This window comes from Pelophylax lessonae (assembly GCF_965119305.1).
Source record: "Pelophylax lessonae genome assembly, chromosome: 5".
NCBI classification, from domain to species: Eukaryota; Metazoa; Chordata; class Amphibia; order Anura; family Ranidae; genus Pelophylax; species Pelophylax lessonae.
Window position 1 is genome coordinate 111,608,686 of NC_138772.1, and position 22,831 is coordinate 111,631,516.

A 22,831-nucleotide genomic window follows, 5' to 3' on the forward strand; every position below is an offset into this window, starting at 1 on the left:
CCTACCTAATCCAACTTTTCTTCCTGAGCATCCCAAGGAAATCACCTTGCATTCACTGGATGTGGTTTGGGTGATGAGGGTTTATCTGACGATAACCGAGTCCTTTAGAAAATTCGATTCTCTTTTTGTCCTTACTGAAGGATCTTGTAAGGGTTTGGCTGCATCTGCTGCGACCATATCCAGATTGATTAGGTTCCTCCTTTCCCTGTGAAAGAGCATTCTACTAGAGCGCTGAGTGCCTCTTGGGCTTTTCGCCATCAGGCGTCTGTTACTCAAGTGTGTAAAGTGGCGACTTGGTCGTCCATGCATACTTTTACAAAATTCTACAAGGTAGATTTATTGGCATCGTCAGATGCCTCCTTTGGCCGCACGGTTTTGCAGGCTGCTGTTTAAAGAAACTTGTTTTTTTCTCTTTAAGGGGTTGATTTTTTTTTTTTTTTCTTTCATGGGTAAGCTCCTGTTACTGGTTGAGCTTTTTTGTTACCCAGTTGGCCTACGTTTTTAGCCTTGGAAATAGGTTAACCGTTGGTTGCGTTTCTTCCCACCCCTAATGCCTATACTACTTTGGGATGTCTCAATGGTAAAGAAGCATAGCTGCTGCATATGTCAATGGACGATCGATAAAACTGGATTTTTTACAAGAACTTAACATGAAATCCTTTTTGCTAAAATCCATTGACAGACGCAGCACCCGCCCCTCTGTTAGGGGGATGGTTTGTGTCTTCTTTTCACTGCTTGCTACTGAACTGATTTGAGAGCACAGTGTGTACGGGGTTATGCCGAGAAGGATAGCCCCTATAGGTGTGTCAGTGAATGTTTTTCACTGCCTAGTCTACTCCTGTAGGTGCATAACCCAATGTTAAAGAAGCATAGCTGCTATGTCTGTCAATGGACTTCATAGAAAAGGATTTTACGGTAAGTTCTTACAAAAATCCATTTTTCTTTTTCCTCCATTAAGCTGGATACACGCTATACAGCTTTTGTTCTATTTCCTTTAGATTTACCTTCAACTATATAGTGCAAGGGCCTGCCTGATTGCATACAAATTGAAAGTGTTTAGGCTTGACCTTGTATTATATGGTTTTGGCATATCTAAAGGAAAAAAATCGAAAGAAAATTGTTTAGTGTGTATACAGCTTTAGTATGCAGACCACAAAAAAAAAAAAACAACCTGTTAAAGGGTTCCACCCCTCCTAATCTGTCCAAAATTGAAAACACAATTTTGGCTGCACATACCCTTTATTTGACTCAGAAAGTGCTAGGGCAATCTGCTTTAAAGTAGAACTTCACCTGTAAGAGCTTGATAAAAAATAGTGTTCTTTAGCAAGGAACATACATTCTACATTATTATGCTACCAAAATTAGTGTGTGCTGTAAATTGCCTCCAGCATTGTTACCATTTATTCTACTTTGCCTCTACAAGTTTTGCACAGTGCCTTAAAATAGAGAGCAATTGAGCACGTGGAGAGCACAGTATGGGCACTCATTTTTACTGTTTTACATAGCTATACCTGCAAAAAGGGCCCAGGATCAAGTTACCTAGCAAGACTTAATGTGGTTGTAATCCTCAATCATGAAATCTGAACTAAGCCCATATATCTGTAGTGTTTACTTCTCTATCTCCAAAGCTCTAAGTGCCATCTCTCTGGTGCTTTGTTCCTCTGTCATCAGCATGTGTCACTTCTCAGTTTCCCGGACACATGAGCTAAATGTGTGATGTGGAGGAAGCTCACCACAGAGCTTGCCTATTCAAAACAAATCTCTGCATCTTCCTTCGTTCCTGTACCTTGTGGAGAGGGTGGGGGGTGTGTCTCTTTCCTCCAGATCTCACACACTGTAATGCCAACTCTCCACCATCTCCTCTCTGCTCCTCACAGATGCGTTTTATCACAAAACTGCACTTTTGAATGGATGTAGATAAAAGAAGACTGCAGATAAACAAGTAAAGTTTATATAGGAGGATTTGTTTCGTCTGTGTATCATGTGAAGCAATTCACTTCATTGGATATGTGAGAAGGTGTACAAACACTATATTTTTTGACTAAAGTTCTACTTTCACCAAGCAGTACTAAGCCATGTCTTGTATGAGATTTTTGTTTAGTTTATAATGTTTATGGATCTATTTTCAGAAATTTCTTGTAAATTAGAATAAAATTGGGTAGTTGTTGTCACTGACCAATCATCTCTCTGATTCTGATTGCAAATCATACTGCTCTCTCTTTAAGGCTTTGGGCTGTAGGAGTATAATCACCACCAGAGTGTACATGTTCAGTTTAAATTCTGATACTTTAGTCGTATATATTTATAAATATGATCATTTGCCTGGTTGACTTATGTATTTAAGCCATTTATTTTTGTTTAATGTTCAGCAGGGTTCAGGATCACTGTGATGCCAGGGACAGTCCTGACAGCTTTGTGCCCTCCTCTTCTCCTGAGAGTGTGGTTGGAATGGAAATTAGCAGATACCCGGATTTGTCACTAGTGAAAGAGGAGCCTCCAGATCCAGCACCATCCCCCATCATTCCAATGCTTCCCAGCAGCACAGGAAAAGGTGCTATTTTCTCTTTGTACAGTTAGCATAGCATTCTTAAATAATAAAAGAGCTAATCTATTTAATTTTAAGTCTCCAGTTTAAATTTTTTAGTGTTGAGTCTCCAGTTTTAAAACATTTCAGGTGCATCAAAACAAAAGGTGGGAAAAGTCTAACAGTTTAGTTTCTGAAGAAATCAGTCACAGCCTAGGTATAAAAGCCTGTCTCCTGCTAGCATGCTTTAGAGAAGGACATTTGCACCCTGTGTGGATGCAATGATCTCTTTGCTGTGGTCCAACACTCCCTCTGCTGCATCAAAGCCAGAGCTTCCGTATCAGCTGGGAGCATGGGTTTTGCTGATTGCAGAGCTATGGGTTTGATTCAGTATGGGACATGTTAGATTTCGATGCACATTGAATGTATTCAGCTGATTTAAACTGAAGGTTCAGTTGAGCTTTTTTTTATAATACTGTAGTTATTCAACAAAGAATCATAAGTTGCCTATACTGCCTTCGCTTGCTTATATATGGTGGATTGTACATTTTCTGCCAGCCATGCAAACAACATTTTGATGCTTCAGTAATCTCTTGAATTGACTAGAACAGTGTTTCTCAACTCTGGTACTCAGGGCACCCTAACAGGCCAGGTTTGCAAGAAAACTGAAATACATCACAGGTGATATAGTTTGCTGCTCAGTGATTGCAGTATTTTAGTCTGCATCTCCCCAAGGTAATACTTCAAATCCGGGCTGTTAGTGTGCCCTGAGGACCGGAGTTGAGAAACACTGGTCTAGAATTTTGAATGGTTTTCATTTTGCTTTTTAGATAGGTTGAGATAAATTGATAAAAGTGGGCAATCTATTAGAATGGTAAAGTCTGACCATGCTGCTCGTAATGCTTAGCAAACAATTGTAGCTACCAAATGCTTTTTCAAATCCCAGATATTACCTTGTAACAGAGTGCAGCAGTAAACGATCTTTATTAGAGTAAACTCCTGCACAGAGGCGAAGTGCAGGAGTTTTTTTCCGATGGATACTGCATTTATCAGAAAAAAAATAAACAAACACCAGGATTCAGATGGGAATACACAAGTATCTTGTAGTTAGAGAATACTTAGCCAGAGTTTCAGCGCTAAAATAAACTTTGAGTATGAAAAGTATGTTGTAATTTGGATTGCCATCAATGTGAATGTAAGGGATCATAACTAGCATATAGATCTGGTCATTTTGATTCGTAAATTCAATGATCAACTAAACTTCTTAATCTCTGTGTAGTGGATTGTCTCCACCACTTGGACATGTGTACAATACATTTTCCATATTAAAGCTGTTATTCCTATGTCACACTAGTGATCATGTTGCCATACAAGCAGGTGAGTGTTTCTCACTAGCACCGTGTGTCCTCCAAAATTATCCTTCAGCTGCCAAGTCCTTGCCAGTAACCGGATCACCAGTATGACATTGATGATTCAACCATTAATGGAGTACATTTTTTGGCCTTGTACTTATTCAGTGTCCAGATGCCCACTATCCGCAGTTACCAGAGGTTTTTTTATAAAACTTTTTTTTCGTTACATACTGCATAAAAGGTAAGGAAGATTAATTTGTCCCTGATCTCTAACCTCTCTGTGCTTTGATTTATTCATAGGATCTGAGGCCAGGGACAATGGAATGAAAAGGGAACCTGGCACCTTGTTTTTTGGCTCACACTTTAGCCATGCACCAAATGGGCCTAAATCTGACTTGATATCCGTGGCAATCACCTTGCACCCTACTGCCGCTGAGGTAATCAAGCTTTGATATGTTTTTTTGGCCTGCATTTGTTATCAATATCTGTAATCACGATTTGTAAATCTTAATGAAGAGCCGAGTATGAATTTATCAGATTTGCTCCTTTGTTTGAATACTGAAAGGAAGGTCCTGGTTGTTCTTTATTTACATGCTTTCCTAGGCATTTTTTCCCTCACTTTGAGAGCTAAGGACCAGACCTACACAAAGTTTTTCTGTATGCGGAACAGTGGAAGTCTTCATCTTTTGGGTATTGCTACAAATAATACGACCTCTACAACCGCAATATCCAGCAAATCAACAATTTGTACAAACCCTTGTAATGTGAAATGCAGCTTTAATTAAATAAATATATTGTATCCACATATACAAATATGTGCTGTGAATACTAAATGCAATGTTCATATCCACAATTGTTCTGGCTAAATTTTTCATACAGCACACACAGAATGTCCTTGGAAATGCATCGTTTACCTTTAACCCTTCTTCCTGTCAGGGCCGTTTTTGTGCACAAATTTATCAAAATCATTTTAGGCCTAAAGATTTGGTAAAACCCATGGAGAAAAAAAAAAAGTGTTAGGTTCAACTTCTTATGTCACACAATGTCAGTACAGCGGTTTATCAAGTGCAATATACAGTAATACTCTAAAATTTTATTTCGGGCACACAAATATAATACATCGCTCAATTTTTTAATAAAATATAAAAAACAAGATTGTATTGAGTAAGTAAATACCCAGCATGTTGAGCCTTAAAACTGCACGTGTTCATGAAAGAGCGACAAACTATGGTACCCTTAATTTCTCCTTAGGCAATTATTTAAAAAAGAATCATGGCCAAAGCTTTTTGGCCATTCTACTGTTCTGGGTGGCAGGGGTGCACTTACTTATGCTCTCCTGTTACTCAGAATCAGCAGACAGCGAGCTAAAGCCCATTGTCAGCTGATGTCACAGGGCCATGGCTCTGGGTGGTTCCCGATCATATTGTCAGGATCCACCCAGCTGCCTTATTGACAGCTGGCTGAGAGCCGTAGTCTCCTGTATATAGGTAGAACCATCAAACCCTATGAAAAAGGTTTCTTGAACATCTCCGGTTTGTATAGGATGGCAGTACCAAACACAGTGTGATGAGACACTTTGCTGAGTTTCACAAATACTGAGGCTGGGTTCACACTGTTGCCATAGGGGAAATCCTACAAATCCTGTGCGGGTTCCCGCATCACACCTGAATCACAAATGGTTCATACTGACATCTGTGAAACGCTGCAGTTTCAATGTAAAGTTAATGACACCCCCAGATCGGTTCGCAGTGCGAACTGTAAAATGGTACAGGAATCAGATCGAATGGGTGTGAACAGAACGAATCGGTCCTCAGGAAGAATGTGCTGGAACTGGAGAGAGTCCAGAGAAGGGCAACAAAAATAATGAGGGGAAGGGAGGACATCAGCTATGAGGAAAGACTAAAAGCACTGAACTTATTCTCTCTGGAGAAGAGACGCATGAGGGGGGGATATGATATCAATGTACAAATACTGTACTGGTGAGGACCCTAGCATAAGGAACAAACTTTTCAGAGAAAGGGAATACAATAAGACACGTGGCCACTCACTAAGACTAGAGGAAAAACGGTTTAACCTTAAAATACGTAAGGGGTTCTTCACTGTGATAGCAGTAAGGATATGGAATTCGCTTCCACTAGCAGTCGTATCAGCAGGGAGCATCGATAGTTTAAAAAAACTATTAGATGGGCACCTGAAAGACCACAACATACAGGGGTATACAATGTACGGTTAACAGCAAACACACACAAATTATAGGTTGTGATTAATCTAGATCCAGAGGGGTCCCCCCCTGTCTGGCCCTAATGATCAAGAAGATAAGGAGCTGTGTCCGTTGATGAACGAAAGAGAAAATGGGATTTTTGACTTACCGTAAAATCCATTTATTCTTCTGATGTTCATTGACGTACACAGCACCCACCTCAATAGCTGAGAGTGGGAGTATACCCCCTGGGACTGCCCCATAGGCGTAGTCCAAGCTTTTTCCTGCCTAGTGTCCTACTCCTGTAAGGGGCAGTATAACCCAATGGTCAAGAAGATAAGGAGCTGTGTCCGTCAATGAACATCAGAGAAATGGATTTTATGGTAAGTTAAAAATCCCATTTCTCTATCGTTCATTGATGAACGCAGTCCTCTGATGCATATTAGTAGGTATTTTTCGTTGGGCAGAGTGCTTTGTTACAGCTCTCTCTGCTGTTCACATTCCAGGAGTGGAAAATTGGCAGGCGGATTACCTCAGTTGACAGGCCTTGGATGCAGGGGAATGGTCCCTCTATCTGGAGGTGTTCCAGCAGTGGTGCTTTCGTTGGGGGCACTCCAGACATTGATCTGTTGGTGTCTCGAATCAACAGAAAAGTGCAGAGATTTGTGGCCCGCTCCCGGGACCCTCTGGCAGACGCGCTGATGGCCCCGTGGGGTCAGAATCAGCTGATATATACCTTTCCTCCTCTCGAGTTGCTGCCGAGACTTCTTCACAGGATTGAGGCGGAAGGGATTCCGGTCATTCTTGTGGCTCCGGACTGGCCTCGCTGTGCCCGGTACGCCGACCTGGTCAGGCTAGTTGCGGACACTCCTTGAAGACTTCCTCTCAGGGAGGATCTACTGTCTCAAGGGCCAATCTTCCATCCTGCTTTACGGTCGCTGGCTTTGACGGCTTAGCTGTTGAAAGCCAGGTGCTGACAGACAGGGGGTTGTCTACTTCGGTGATTCACACTCTGCTTAAAGCGAGAAAACTACTTCTAGGAAGATCTATCATCGTAAGTGGAAGTCGTACATTGCGTGGTGTGATGAGTCTCTTGGGGCTCCCCATCGGTCTTACTCGGTGGCGCGCTTGGCTTTCCTTCAACGGGGAGTTGATCAAAAGTTGGTCTTGAGTACCATCAATTATCATTTTTCGGTCTTCGCAATTTTTTTCCAAAGGCCATTAGCCACCCATTCCCTGGTGCGTAACTTCACCCAGGGGGTACGGCTCCTGGTACATCTGGTGCGACACCCGTTGCTTCCTTGGGACCTTAATCTGGTGCTGTCGGTTCTTCAGAAGCCTCCCTTTGAGAGTATCCGGGAGATCCCCCTTCTTACTTTATCTCAGGTGGCCTTGGTGGATAGCACTTCTGCGCTCAGGGTGTCGGAACTGGTGGCATTGTCCTGTTGTTTTCCCTTATATGGTGGTTCATAGAGACAAAGTGGTACTTTGTCCGGATCCATCCTTCATTTCCGAAGGTGGTTTCTAGTTTTCACTTAAAAGAGGACATTGTTTTACCATCTTTGTGTCCTAAGCCCAAACATCCTAAGGAATGTGCTCTGCATACTCTGGATGTAGTTCAGGCAATCAGGGTGTACTTTGCGACTTCTGAGTCTTTTCGTAAGTAAGATTCACTCTTTGTACTCACAGATGGCCCAAAGAAAGGGCTGTCTGCGTCTGCTGTGACTATTTCCAGATGGATCAAACAGACAGTGGTGCAGGCTTACTCAAGGGTCAGGTTCCACCTTTCCCTGTTAAGGCGCATTCTACTCGGACGCTTAGTGCTTCCTAGGCTTTTCACCTTTAGGCATCTGTGCTTCAGGTTTGCAAGGCGGCTACCTGGTCGTCTGTTCACACCTTTACCAAATTTTATAAGGGGGATGTGCTGGCATCGGCAGATGCCTCTTTTGGCCGCAAAGTTCTGCAGACTGCTGTTTAGGGGACTTTTTGACCTTCCTTGAGGATGTTTACTGTTTGTTTCAGTTGGAGCTCATCTTGCTGTTCTGGCGAGTTCCGTGTTGCCTGGTTGACTGTGTTTAGCCTTGGGGACTGTTTTTTTCTGCTGTTCCCACCCCTTATTTTTGTGGTACTGGCTTGGGACGTCCCTACTGATATGCATCAGAGGACTGCGTCTGTCAATGAACGATGGAGAAAACTGGATTTTTGACTTACCGTAAAACCCTTTTCTCTTAGGTTTATCGACGTATGCAGTACCCGCCTTTCTATTTTGAGTTGGGTTGGTATTGTTTTCTTTGACACTGCTTTCACACAAAACTGACATCCTATGCAGGAAGAGAGAGGGTGTACCCTCTGGGATTGCCCATAGGCATAGCCAGAACTTTTTTCTGTCTAGTGTCCTACTCCTGTTGGGGACAGCATAACACTACTGATATGCATCTTTAGCGCTCCCGTGACCACCCGCCTCTCTCCTCCTCCTCCTGGATGACTTCAACGGGGGATTATCATCCCCTCCAGCTGTAGCTGTCAGATCAAGAGAGGCAGCCAGTCATGTGAGCGGTGCTATAAAGTAATTTATAGGGCGGGTTATTTTTTACAAAACACATACACTAGGTCGCATTTGATATACTAGACGAGATTGTAGCAGGAAGGCACTGTGCCTTAACCACATAAATGACATTGGCTGTATGTTTGGGGTTGTTGTCCTGCTGCAGAATAAATTTGGGGCCAATCACATTCCTTCCTGATGGCATGGCAGGATGGATAAGTATCTGGCTGTATTTCTCAGCATTGAGGACACCATTGAACGGGCATCCTTGAGGATTGTAGACGCAGTGGTCGGCCAAGGAAACTTAATGCAGCAGATGAAAGACGCATTGTTCTTCCCTACAACATCAGAAGATGTCCATCAATGCCATTAGCACAGAACTGGTAGAAACCAGTGGGACTCGGGTACATCCATCTACTGGCCAGAGAAGTCTGGCCAGAAGTGGTCTTCATGGAAGAATTGCGGTAAAAAAGCCATACCTACAACGTGGAAACAATGCTAAGCGACCCAACAATGCGTGAAAACATAGCAACTAGGGTGCAGAAAAATGGCAGCAGGTGCTCTAGACTGTTAAAAATTTGATTTATCAATTTTTGGCTTTAGCAGGAGGCAGCTTGTTCACCAAAGGGCTGGGGAGCGGTAATGTAATGAGTGCTTGCGGGCAGCATTGAAGCATGGCGAAGGTTCCTTGCAAGTTTTGGGCCTGCATTTATGCAAATGGAATTTGGAGATTTGGTCAGGATCAGTGGTGTCCTCAGTGCTGAGAAATACAGGCAAATACTTAACCATCATGCCATACCATCAGGTAGGTGTGCATGATTGGCTTTAAATGTATTCTGCAGCAGGACAGTGTCCCCAAACATACATAAAGCATCATCTTCAGTGTAAAGAAGAACAAGGACTCCTGGAAGTGAGGACTTGGCCCCCACAGCGCCCTGATCTCAACATCATGGAGTCTGTCTGGGATTATATGAAAAGACGGAAGGATTTGAGGCGACTTACTTCCACAGAAGATCTGTGGTTTGTTCTCCAAGTTGTTTGGAACAACCTTCCTGGTGAGTTCCTTCAAAAACTGTGTGCAAGTGTACCTAGAATTGATGCTGGTTTGAAGGTAAATAAATATTGATTTGATTTAGATTTTTCTTTCACTCCCTTTTGTTTTTGTAAATTGATTAAAATAAAGTAACAATTAAAATACATTATATATTTTTGGAAAGCATTCTTTCTGGACTTTACATACTTCCTTCACAAATGCCTAAAACTTTTGCACAGTATTGTATGGTACTGTGAAAGTAATTATTCTTAATACAGAGTTCTTATTCCTGAATGCTAGTTTATTGATGTGGTTAACAATAGGAAGAAAAATTCATTCTCCCCAAGACAGAGCAGTTTAAATGGCTGTTATTGGCAACTCAAAAACTTCAGATTGGCTAATAGTAGTGTTCTGTTATTCCACTGTTGAAATGGTATTTAAGAATATTGGCGAGTAAGGCTGAATGTAATAAAGCAGTGTGATTTACAATTTAATGAACAATAAACTATTAAAAACTGTGTTTGTCATTTTTCACATAATATAAGACCTCAACAGATATGAGTTCCAGGGGTATGCCTATCCTCATAAGTAAGATGGTCAATGGTACATTTTATGTCACATTTACAGTTGTTGAGGTAAACTTAACATCACTTCATGTTTTGTAACAAGTGAACATTCTTTCTATATAGAACATCAGCGGGGTAGTTTCAGCCTTTGCGGATCTTCTACAAGTCCACATTCCCACCAGCTATGAAGTGAGCAGTGCTCCAGACTCCGCTTCTGTCATCCTAATGAATGGACACAGTATGCACTCTAATATGGAGTACCGACATCAGCTGTTTCGCCAACGTTCCAGGCCTGGCATTATACCTCCTGCCAGGCTTATCGGACCTTATGCCATGAAGGCTCACCACTTGCCATTCATGCCAAATAATGGTGAGTCCTGAACTTAGGAATGTGTATTGTGTAGCATAAAAACATTTACCTTGTATTCCTTATAGTAGTAATAAATAACAGTGATTGCCAATATGTAGGATAAGGTACCAGGAACCCGTTAATTACTGTTCTCGAGCTAATGCTTTGGCTTTAGTATTTCAGACACTGACCCAGAACAATTCTAGAAATACGGAATTCTGATCAGCACTAGTAGCATTCATATTTTACTGATGGTAGAAGGTATTTTTTTAAGATATTGTAGAGTGAAAATGAGAAGAGATATCTGAACATGTAAGCATAGCATGAATGCATTAGTGTTTTTATTGGCTGTTCTAAAAATTTTCCCAGGTATGCCAGGATATAGGCATCATCCCCCCAGTTTGGGAGATTCTGCAACCCTTAGACCATCATGGTGCTGTCATTGCAAGGTTGTGGTCCTAGGAAGTGGTGTCCGAAAATCTATGAAGGATCTCCGTTTTCTTAAACGGGTATGCATCACACTATTGTGTTTTTACTGTTTATTGATTATTTCATGTATACTGATGGCTGTTAATTCCATACTATACTGTAGCCCTGAAAAAAGCATATCATTAGACAGTTTTTTGGGTTTTTTTTTAAGGATAATTTCTTAATGTGCTAAAGGAACTGTTAATGGTTTTGCTTTACTCTTAGCTAACCAATATTTGTGTGTCACAGGAGTTTCTTCCCAGCCCTGGACAGAGGGACGGCGAGCTTGTCTTCTGCAGCAACAACTGCTTTTTGCTGTATTCTGCAGCACAGGCCAAGTGCAGTGAAAACAAGGTAATTCAGATGACAGGCAACAAACTAAAATAAGTGATTGTTTTATAGGGCACTGACAGAATGTTTTCTATCAAGTATTGTACACTAACCTTGAAAAGTGACAAAATTCAAATGAGAACAGAAGCATGCACTTGTTCAAGTTGAGTGCCCTGAAATCAGTTTAAAGCGGTAGCATACTCCGCTTTTTAACTTTTACCTACAAGTAAGCCTATAACCACTTACCGACCACCCGCCGCCTATTTACTGCGGCAGGGTGGCTCTCCTGCGCAAACCGACGTAGGTCTACGTCAGTCGCGCACGGGAAGCTAGGGGGCGCGCTCCCCCCCACACTCGGCAGTGGGGGAAGCCTATGCACGGGTCAGGCGGCTCCGATTGCCACCTGACACCCGCTATCACTCCCCGCTCAGAGAGAAGGACGGTCGGCTGTTGTAAACACAGCCAACCGCTCTTCTCCCTGAAATGATCACAGAGCTCATGTGATCCTAAAAGGATCACATGTCTCTGTGGTCATCTCAGAAGCCACGCCCCCCCACAGTTAGAATCACTCACCTAGGGTCACATTTAACCCCTTGAGCACCCATAATGTTAACCCCTTGATCGCCCATAATGTTAACCCCTTCCCTGCCAGTGTCATTATTACAGTAACCGTGCATATTTTTAGCACTGGTACCCCCAAAAGTGTCAGTCGGTTAGGAGTCCGATCTGCCTGCCGCAATGTCGCAGTCCCGCAAAAAATCGCAGATCACCGCCATTACTAGTAAAATACCAATAAAAATGACATAAATCTTTCCCGTAGTTAGTAGACGCGATAACTTTTGCGCAAACCAATCAAAATACGCTTATTGTGATTTTTTTTTTTTTTTTTTACCAAAAATATGTAGCAGAAAACAAATTGGCCTAAAATGTTAAAAAAATTTTGATTTTAAAATTTTTTTTTTGAGAATGTGAAAAATATTGTTTTTTGTTTTTTTTTGTTTTTTTTTCAAAATTGTCGCATTTTTTTGTTAATAGCGCAAAAAATAAAAATCACACAGGTGATCAAATACCACCAAAAGAAAGCTCTATTTGTGGGAAAATTTTATTTGGGTACAGCGCCGCACGACCGAGCAAGTGTGCGTTAAAGTAACTCAGTGCCGAATCGTAAAAAGGGCCTGGTCATTAAGGGGGCAAATCCTTCCTGTCTTAAAGTGGATAATAAGGCTTACCTGTTGGTAAAATTAATATCTCCTAAACCTGCACGGTTTAGGAGATATTCGCCCAGCATGCAGCTGCTGACACCAGCAGTGCATGCGTTCTGAAGGTCTGGCGGACCTTCAGAGCTCCTCGCCGGAAGGTGAACCCCCGTGCGGATGCGCCGACACACCGAGGGAAGATGTCAGCGGTGTCCGAGCAACCGTGTCGGCGCTTCGTTCTAAGGTAAGTATTCCATAATGAGCTAGTGTGCGATGCATACTAGCTCATTATGCCTTTGTCCTGCAGGGTTTATTTGTTTTTGTTTTTTTTTTTTTTTGAAGATACAACTGCTTTAAATACACCTCAACACAATCCAAAGCTGAAGAAGATTTATACATCTCAACTGTGTTAAGTTGCATTCCTTTAAGCTATTTTTAAAATTGATAGCCCCTGTATATGAGATCAACATTCTGTTGCTTAATCAGTTTGCTCACTTTTGAAAAAGTATCTTCAGATATTCACAGGGTTTGTTAATTTTCAATTTATGCAAACCTAGGAAAATTTGAATTACTTTTTGCTAAAATAGTTATTTCACTTTTGTCACATTTATTATACTTTTATGCCTTGCAGTCGTACGTCTCAGATCTGTCTGGTCCAGTCTTTTCATTATAGAACCAGTGCACATAAATGGTTCAATTTACATATAGAATCAATGAACAGAATCTTTACATACTGTATGTGCAGCAGCTGTATTTGCATTTGAAGCCTAGTGGTAAACGAAGGAAATGGGTATACACCAATTCCTAGCATTACCAAGCTGTGACTACAATATTGCTACTTTTTAATTTTCCGAGGGTGTTTAATGCCTTATTTGTAATCCTTTTTTTGTAGAATCAGGACCGTTCCTTAACTCTTCCATTGTTAAAGGAGCCTCAACCAAAGTCTTGCCATCAGTACAGTAACAACACTTCCACCCTGGATGTTCATTGCCTTCCTCTGATGCAGGAGAAGGCCTCGCCACCTTCATCTCCTCCTATATCTTTTCCTCCAGCTACTTTTGAAACGGCTAAAGTCGAGGCAAAGCCAGATGAACTGAAAGTCACTGTAAAGTTAAAGCCGCGGCCCAGAGCTGTGCACAGTGGTTTTGATGATTCCCGTCCTTTCAGTAAGAAATGGAAAGGAATGAAGTGGAAGAAATGGAATATTCAGATAGTTATTCCCAAGATGCCTTTCAAGCCTCAGTGTGAAGATGATATAGATGAATTTTTGAAAAAGCTGGGGACGTCACTAAAGCCAGATCCAATGCCCAAAGATTTTAGAAAATGTTGTTTCTGCCATGAAGAAGGTGATGGAATAACAGATGGACCCGCAAGGCTTCTCAACCTTGACCTTGACCTTTGGGTCCACTTAAACTGTGCTCTTTGGTCTACTGAGGTCTATGAGACACAGGCTGGTGCCTTAATAAATGTGGAACTGGCGTTAAGACGAGGTCTGCAGATGAAGTGTGTATTTTGTCATAAAATGGGAGCCACCAGCGGTTGCCACAGGATAAGGTGCACCAATATTTACCACTTCACCTGTGCAATAAAAGCACAATGCATGTTTTTTAAAGACAAAACTATGCTTTGCCCCATGCACAAGCCAAAGGGAGCTCATGAGCAAGAACTGACTTATTTTGCAGTCTTTCGTAGAGTTTACGTTCAGCGTGATGAGGTGCGACAAATTGCAAGCATCGTACAACGCGGTGAACGTGACCACACTTTCCGTGTTGGCAGTCTGATCTTTCACGCAATTGGTCAGCTGCTGCCACAGCAGATGCAGGACTTCCACTCTGCAACAGCACTGTTCCCAGTAGGATACGAAGCCAGCAGATTGTACTGGAGCATGCGCTATGCAAACAGACGCTGCCGCTATCACTGCTACATCGAAGAGAAAGATGGATTACCATTGTTTGTCATCAGAGTAAATGAACAGGGCCATGAAGACCTGATTCTGACCGATTCTACACCAAAAGGTGAGGGGAATGTTAACAGGTCAAGGTAAAAAAAAAATAACAAACCACTGATAAAATATGTAATTGACATTTTCTGATAGATTCTTGTATTAAATTGTACCTTCACATTGCACTGGACCCACTAAATAGCACCCTACACTTTTAAGACCTCCATCTTCCCAGACCTGGACATGTCCTCGCCTTGTCCCATGTGCCGATTGGCCCATCGTTATATTGGTTCGCACCATTAAACAATAATATGGAGCATACCTCTTTTACTGTTTTGTAACTGTACTGTCTCCCTTTTATATTGTAAAGTGCTGTGAAAACTGTTAGTGCTATATATATCCTGTATAATAATAATAATAAGGGGACAGGATCGGCTAGCAGTGCCAACAACCAGTAAGCGATCTGTACTTCCATGAAATAGCTCTCAGGGTTTTGCTCATGCAGCCGTACCATGGAGGGGGACTGATTGAGCCTGCAGGGATCACCATCCTAATCCTGGCTTCACTGCATACTGAAGTACTGACTTAAAACTGATGAAGCAGAACTAAATCTTTTATCGTGGTGTAGTGTATGTGTATCGCAGTGTATTTTCATATTACAGCAGACTCGCTGGCCAGAGGGATTGCTCCAGCTCTTTGTCAAGCCACAATCTCTCTTGTCGTTCCATCACTGCTCCAGACATGTTCGCCCAGTGTCCTTTTGGGTTTTGCTTCTTTAGCCATCTTAATTGGGTCTGCCAAGTTGATATTGTGCTCTGTGCTGTGCATGCATGGCTCAGTGTACATTAAAAATAGCATATAATTGTTCATATTACGCTTATTCCACGCCTAAGTAATTATACTTTTTGTATCTACTTTGTTTTAATGTGGTTGGTCAGTATAGTGGGGTCATGTTGCTCTCACTGCACTGTAACTACACTGATATCCAAAATTTGTCTACCCCACTCACTGCAGACTCAGCCTACAATTAAAAGAACATTGCTGGCAGGCAGAAATTAACTTTTATTACAGAAGGGACATTCAGATTCTCCTCTTCAAATAGGCGACCCCCCCAGCATTTTTTTAAGTTATTTTTTAGTTTCACTTTGAAACCTTAGTGGCAGCATGCTTGTTCTGGGTCAGTGACTCAGTAAATAGTGGAGTCAGGATCATGATGACAGCAATGAAAACTTTCACTTTTAAGAACAAGCTAGCGATGGCAGCTTCTATATTTTTCGAAAATCTATTGTTGCATTCGATTGTCTCCTAATCAAGCAATTTAGTCATATTTGTGCGCCTTCAGATCAGAACACCAATTATTTTTCTGGGGTATATCATATCATATCCTGCCAAAGGGATTTTTCTAGCCAATTTCTGTTTCCTTGGGGCTCCGTTCACATCTTGGCGTCCCGGATTGCGGGCAGAATCGCTGTGATTCTGCCCATGATCCAGAATCCCTGCAAGTAACGCGAACCCGGTCACTTCCAATGGCCCCCCAAACGTAGCGCGATGTTGCCGCAATTGTCGCCCGACTAATCGCGGTACAAGCCCACAAACAGAATCGTGTAACGCCTGTTGCCCAAAAGAAGCACAAGACAGAAGTGGCGGGAATCGCACAAGCGTACCGCGCTTTGCTGTGATTCCAGATCGCAGGCAGAATTGCAGCGATTCTGCTTGTGATCTGGGACACCAAGATGTGAACAGAGCCTAAGATTGGAGCACATTGTAAGTTTGTACTTTGTATTTATACGTGCACCTTCAAATAGAATTCCATAATTTGGCTTAATCCATCCACCAATCATAGGAAGTCTTGTATTCATTGATAAAATACAAGGTTTCTCCTGAATGGTGGAGAAGCATTCAGCCCTAGACTAATTCCAGGCAGCAGACGGGAAGTTGTCCATACTGCTGCCTGAGCACAGCACCGCTTAACATAGCTAATGCTGCTACAATAGATTACAGCGCACAGCGGCTACATATTTATGTAATGGAAATAGTTTACTAAATATAATACAATGAACTTCTGTGTCGTTCGCTGCTGTACACCTATTGCCAAATGGAAAAAAGTAAAGCAGTATAAATATAGATGTGTTGGTGCATCGCTCTCTACAAAAACATATACTAAATTCAAATATACTGAATGAAAAAGTGCTAGAGGTGGTTGCCAGCTATTACCTTGTATAACTGTGGACTAAAAGATCAGTGGCATGTGTGAAACAAAACCTAAATAAATGGTAGAAACCTTGCTGGCGCTATTTGCATTCGATTGTTTTTTTTGCTGTTGGTGCTATTTGCATACAACTAGTAATCTGCTGTTGCCAGCGATTACCTTGTAAACTCCAACATAAATCATAAATGTATATTCGCTTTAAATGACATACAGTGGGTATAGAAAAGAATCGCCCCACCCTCCCCCCTTTTCACATTTTATTTCCTTTTCAGCCTAAAATGAAGACAGTTTTTGTTTTATTCAGCTGTATTTGCTAGTATTTATTAGTGCAACTTATTACATCCAAGTCACAGATATCACGATGACATGTCAGAAAAAAAATAAAACCAATCCTAAAACGGAATGACTGAGTTGGAAAAAGGATCACCCCCCTTGTCAGTTTTTTGTTGAACCACCTTTTGCTTTAAATACAGCTTTTAGTCTGTTGGGATATGTCTCTACTAACTGCACATGTAGACTGCAATATTTGCTCATTCTTCTTTGCAGAACTGCTCAAGTTCAGTTCAGTTAAATTTGATAGTGATTGTTTGTGGACTGAAGTCTTCCAAGTCCTTCCGCAGATTTTCAATGGGGCTTAAGTCTGGGCTCTGACTGTGCGCTTTGGGTCATTGTCATGTTGAAAGGTAAACCTTCTTTCTATTAACCACTTTCTGGCAGAGGGCAGCAGATTTTCCTCAAGCATTTGACGTCATTTTGCCCCATTCATTCTTCCTTCTATCCTGACAAGGGCTTCAGTCCCTGCTGCAGAGAAACACCCCCATAACAGAATATTACCACCTCCATGCTTTACTGTAGGAATGGTGTTATTTGGATAGTGAGCTGTATTGGATTTCCGCCAGACATATCGTTTGGTGTTAAAAGAGATGTATGTTTTTTTTTTGTTTGTTTCTTTTTCCCAATCATACTTGCCTAGGTGGATGCAACATCGGTCCGATGCTACATCTGTCCCCTGGTGGCTCTGCACTGAGCGATCAAACACTGCCGATCGCTCAATTCTGAAAGCTCCCGGAGCAGAGAGCTCCTCACTGGACCGCTGGGCTGTGGAGGGGTGGGGAGTGGCTTGTATAGGCTATAAACGGCCGGCTCAGGCTCTCAACGGCTCGCTGAGAGGCTGAGCCAGGTGTCAGTCCAGGCACTGCGTCATTAGGAACATGAAGTCTGGATCCGTGACTTCAGCAGAGAGCGGACTTCTGCCTGCTCTCTGCTGAAAAAGGGTCACAGGAGTGCAGAACGTACTGCACTCCTGTGATCCATAGGAGATGTACAGCCAAACAAGCTTTGGCTGTACATTTCTTTAAGGCCAAATAATTCAATTTTAGTCTCATATCTGACCATAACCCCTTTTTCAATGTGAGAGCGGTTCCAAGGTGCGTTTTGGTAAGGCTCAGTCTAGACTGCATGTAGCCTTTTTTTTTTTTTCAAACTTTCCCTCATAGAAGCCACATTTGTGGAGAGTTTGTGATGTTGGTGTCACATGTACACAATGACCACTCTTTGTCCTAAATTTCTTCTACTGCTTCATAGTTGTGGTAGGCCCCTTGGTAGCCTCTCTGACCAGCTTCCTCCTGGCTCTTTAATCCAGTTTGGAGCAACGTCTTGATCCAGGGAGGGTTTGTGTTGTACCAAATACCTTCCACCTCTTAATAATAGACTTCACTGTGCTTTTAGGCATTGATATAGCCCTTTTTTGTATCCATCTCCTATTTGTATGTCTAAAACTTTATACCAGTTATTGAAATGCTCCAGGAAAGCTTTTTTAATGCTGAGCTAATCACAATGATCACATTTGATCACAGTCAAAGGTCAAATGACTTTGTGTGCCATTGAGAAGGTAATTTAGCTACACCCGATTGAGTTTGCAAGGCCTTTTTAGAAGGGGGTGATCCTTTTTCCAACTTGGTGTTTCTATTTTTGACTTTTTTTTTAAATACAGCTGAATAAAACAAAAACTGTATCTGTCTTCGTTTCAGGCTGCAAATCAACAAAATGTGATTATTTTAAAAGGGGTTGATTCTTTTCTATACCCACTGTATGTACGACAACTAGAAATCCAGTCCTTATTGTATAACTTCTCATCATCCAATATATAACCAGTCCAAATAGAAATGCTTCCATTATTGTGCTCTTCCACCATGCCAAGTGCTTTTTACAAGCCTTTCACCCATTACTTAAATTTTTATTTTGGTGGTATTGGGGTTGGGCGGTTCTAATGCTTTTTTTTTTTTTCTTTCTACCTTTTACCTTTTAGATTAAACACTGATCTAATAATCCTCTCACTTTCCCTTCTTGCACTTCTGTTGTTCCACACATTAAAAAACATAGCGTGGAGCCCAAAGTCTTGGGGAAGTTTGGGGACATTTAATTCTCAAATGGGCAGATGGAGTTTTAGTGCTTGATCTTCACATTTCTGTTGTAGAAATAAAAGTTACTGAGGTGATGACTGCTTTAATAGTGACACAGTTTGAAATGGGCATAGATGTTCACTTAGCAATATATAGTCTTATACATCACCAAGTCAAGAAGCAAGATGTAACCCACAGCAGCCAATCATAGCCAAGTTAAAATCGTATTAGAAGAGTGAATATTTTTGTTTTCTAAGGGCTAGGTGCACTCTTTACTTCTGCATTGCTGCTTTTACTAGTCTTGTACCTGCAAAGGGAATGCTTACTCCATATTAAAGCGGAGTTCCACCCAAAAGTGGAACTTCCGCTTTAAGCACTCCTCACCCCCTTACATTCCACATTTGGCATATATTTTTTTTTTTGGGGGGGGGGGGATGCCGGGGAGAAGAGTGGGAGAGCCAAGCTTCGGGCGGCCGCATCGCTGGGTCGTGGAACAGGTGAGTATGTGTTTATTAAAAGTCAGCTGCTACACGTTTTGTAGCTGCTGTCTTTTAATAAACCTAAAAACGACTGGAACTCCACTTTAACACCTGTTTTGAGATCGGATATCCAACAAGCTTAAATAGGTGTGATGGTCAGGTGTCTGGCTATACAAGGATGTATATGTTTTCTGTAAAGGTTGCTTGATCATACTCTGTTACATTGTTTTTCAGGAGTTTGGGACAAAATTCTGGAACCTGTTGCAAATTGCAGGAAGAATTCAGAAATTCTCAGGCTGTTTCCAATTTACCTTAAAGGAGAAGACCTTTTCGGTTTAACTGTATCTGCAGTTGCAAGGATCGCAGAATCGGTATGTTTTACCAAGGAAGTTCTAATAATCATTTCCTTAAATGCAGTAAATTTGTATTGATCGACTGGTTCTGCTGCAAAAAAAACAGATTGTGTATCTGATGTGCATGCAGCTGACGCCTCCAATAAAGGTGGAGTACAGCCAAAGCTTGTTTAGCTGTACATCTCCTATGGATCACAGGAGTGCAGTTCATTCTGCGCTCCTGCGACCTGTTTTCAGCAGAGCAGGCTGAAGCCCAATGACGTCACAGAGCTGGGGAAAGATTGCCACCATTTGGTCAGGATGCACCCAGATGCTTGGACTGGTACCCAACTCAACCTCTGAGCGAGCCGGTGAGATCTTAAACCAGCCGCTCCAACCCTCCACAACGCAGCACTCCAGTGAGCGTGGGGGAGCAGAGCACAGAGCCAATAACTGACAATCATCAGCTCTCTGCGGAGCACTGAGAAGCGAACGATCAGTCTTGTTTGATCGCTCGGTTCTCAGCCTTAGAGATTCAGCATCAGACCTAGGTAAGTATGATTTCTCCAAAAAATAAAAACCTTAATTTCACTTTTACCGGTTTCCGCAAACCGACATACCTGTACGGCGGCTTGAAGAAGTAGTTGTGCCGAGGTGATGCCTATTTACTCAGCGTGACATTATCTTTCACAATATACAAAAAAAATAGCGTTTGAAAGACCGATCCGCAAATACCGCATGACAAAAAATATTTCAACCACTGCCATTTTATTCTCCATAGTCTTTGCTTAAAAAAAATATATATATATATATATAATGTTTGGGGTTTCTAAGTCATTTTCTAGCAAAAAATATTTATTTTACCTTTTAAACGTGTCAGAAATAGGCTTGGTCCTTCGGTGGTTAAAGCTGTATTTTAATTTCATACATATACAATTAAGATGTGGCACCATTTCAGCTTCTTTACAGTTAAATACTTTACCGCTTTAGATTCAATGTTCATATGTATATATTAACAGTATTTATATTTTTTAAACCCTATTACTAAATGACTTTGAAGTATTTAGGTTTCTCAGTCAAACTCCCCTTTCTCCTGCTGCTCTTCTTGCCTCTTAGGATTCCTCTTTGAAATCAGTTGCACCCACATATGAATCAGGCTGGGACAATGTCAGCAGCTTGGGGGAAGAATGCAGCTTGTAAAGAGTGTAGCTAAAAAAAAAAAAAAATTACTAATGGGTTATACTAATTACTAAAACAAAGTTAATCGTATTGGAGAAAGAAAATCTTAAAGTGGTATTAAACCCAAAAATGTAATCTATTGCAGCTTAGCAATTATTGCAGTATTTTTTTTCATAGGCTTTCTTCTCCTCTGTTTTCACCTGGTGATCTGGCCAGGAACACACCTTCCTGTATCAGGGTGCCCCCACTCTGGATGAAGGAGCACAAGAGGCACCTTTGAGCAGTAGTATTTTCAGTCTGAGGGGAGGGAACTGTAAGATGTACTAGTAGAATTAGATACAATAAGAAATTGAAGGTAAACTCCAACTCACACTTTATAAGCAGTTACGGCAAACAGTATTCCACTTTTGGGAAAAACGTTTAACAGAAATAAAAGTTGACCTTTGAAAGCACCACTGTTAGAGTAAAATGGTTTCTCTCAACTCTGTAAACTGATACTTTCTACTGGAGAGCTGCTTCTGTGGAAAAACAACAGACTTGCTTGCCAAATCACCAGATGAAATTAGAAGAAAGAAAGCCTAAAAAAGAAAATGAATGCAGCCATCACATCTTAGAATTAGTAAGCTGCAATATAATAAACGTTTGCTTTTGGGTCTAATATCGCTTTACATTTTAGAATACCTCTATACAGAGGTCCCTTATCTCATAAATGTTTTTTGTGGTTTATGTTTTAATTCTGCAGCTCCCAGGAGTTGAGGCATGTGAAAAATACACTTTCCGTTATGGGCGGAACCCGTTAATGGAGCTCCCTCTGGCCATCAATCCCACTGGGAGCGCCCGCTCCGAGCCCAAGATGAATAATCATGTCAAGAGGTTCGTGTTAAGGTATTTTCTTTTCATTTCACATTGTACAGCCCAGGGTTTAAGGGGTCTCTACTGCTGTGTGCTCTTGTGCTTTGTTTCCAGACCCTGTTGTCTTTTGCTGTGTATCAGTTTGCGTGTTTATACTGTTGTTGTCTGCCCTGGCTTGCTTTTTATTTACACTATACCTGAAGCAAAAGTAATCTTCAGTGTTCTCTGTTCTTTGTGTGTTGTTTTACGTGACTATCCGCAGGCCTCACACCTTGAACAGCACCAGCACTTCAAAGTCCTTTCAGAGCACAGTTACAGGAGAACTGAATGCCCCTTACAGCAAGCAGTTCGTCCATTCTAAATCCTCTCAGTACCGGAAGATGAAGACTGAATGGAAGTCCAATGTCTACCTGGCTAGGTCTCGGATTCAGGTTGGTTTTATCTCTGCACAGAAGTGTGAAGGCAAGAAAAAATGTAAACATATAACATTTCTGTAATTACAAGCCTACATTATTAAATTACTGACAAGACACAGTACAGGGCAACAGTATCATTGAAAATAAGCCCTATTCTTTAAAAGAATATATTGAGCTCCAGTCTAGGTTAAGCTGATGGCATCAGTCTGCTGCAAGCAGGAGGAAGTCTTCTCCTGTGATCAAACTATACAGCCTAATTTTGTAACAAAGTGAGAAGCTGCTGAAGGAGTTTCAGACATTTGTAACCTGCACAGGCATCACGATTTACATGATAGTGTTGTCTTGGCATCATATACTAGCACATTATGAAAAACTTGCCTTAAAACAAAGCCCTCCAGCAGCACACTGTCACTGCTGCAAAGGCTTCCATCTTCACTCTGTCTTCCTTCCGGGTTTA

The 22,831-nt window shown here is 41.6% G+C and overlaps 1 protein-coding gene across 9 annotated transcripts in view; it reads left to right on the top strand.

The window, feature by feature from the left end:
• KMT2C (lysine methyltransferase 2C) overlaps positions 1-22,831 on the top strand; it is a 448,529-nt gene that overhangs the window by 389,564 nt on the left and 36,134 nt on the right. For all 9 annotated transcript variants that reach the window (XM_082258361.1, XM_082258363.1, XM_082258369.1 and 6 more), the window contains 9 exons: positions 2,373-2,551; positions 4,177-4,313; positions 10,344-10,590; positions 10,939-11,078; positions 11,287-11,391; positions 13,456-14,578; positions 19,830-19,966; positions 21,849-21,991; positions 22,221-22,389. In XM_082258361.1, coding sequence (XP_082114487.1) covers positions 2,373-2,551; positions 4,177-4,313; positions 10,344-10,590; positions 10,939-11,078; positions 11,287-11,391; positions 13,456-14,578; positions 19,830-19,966; positions 21,849-21,991; positions 22,221-22,389 — 2,380 coding nt within the window. The remainder of the gene's footprint in view (positions 1-2,372; positions 2,552-4,176; positions 4,314-10,343; positions 10,591-10,938; positions 11,079-11,286; positions 11,392-13,455; positions 14,579-19,829; positions 19,967-21,848; positions 21,992-22,220; positions 22,390-22,831) is intronic.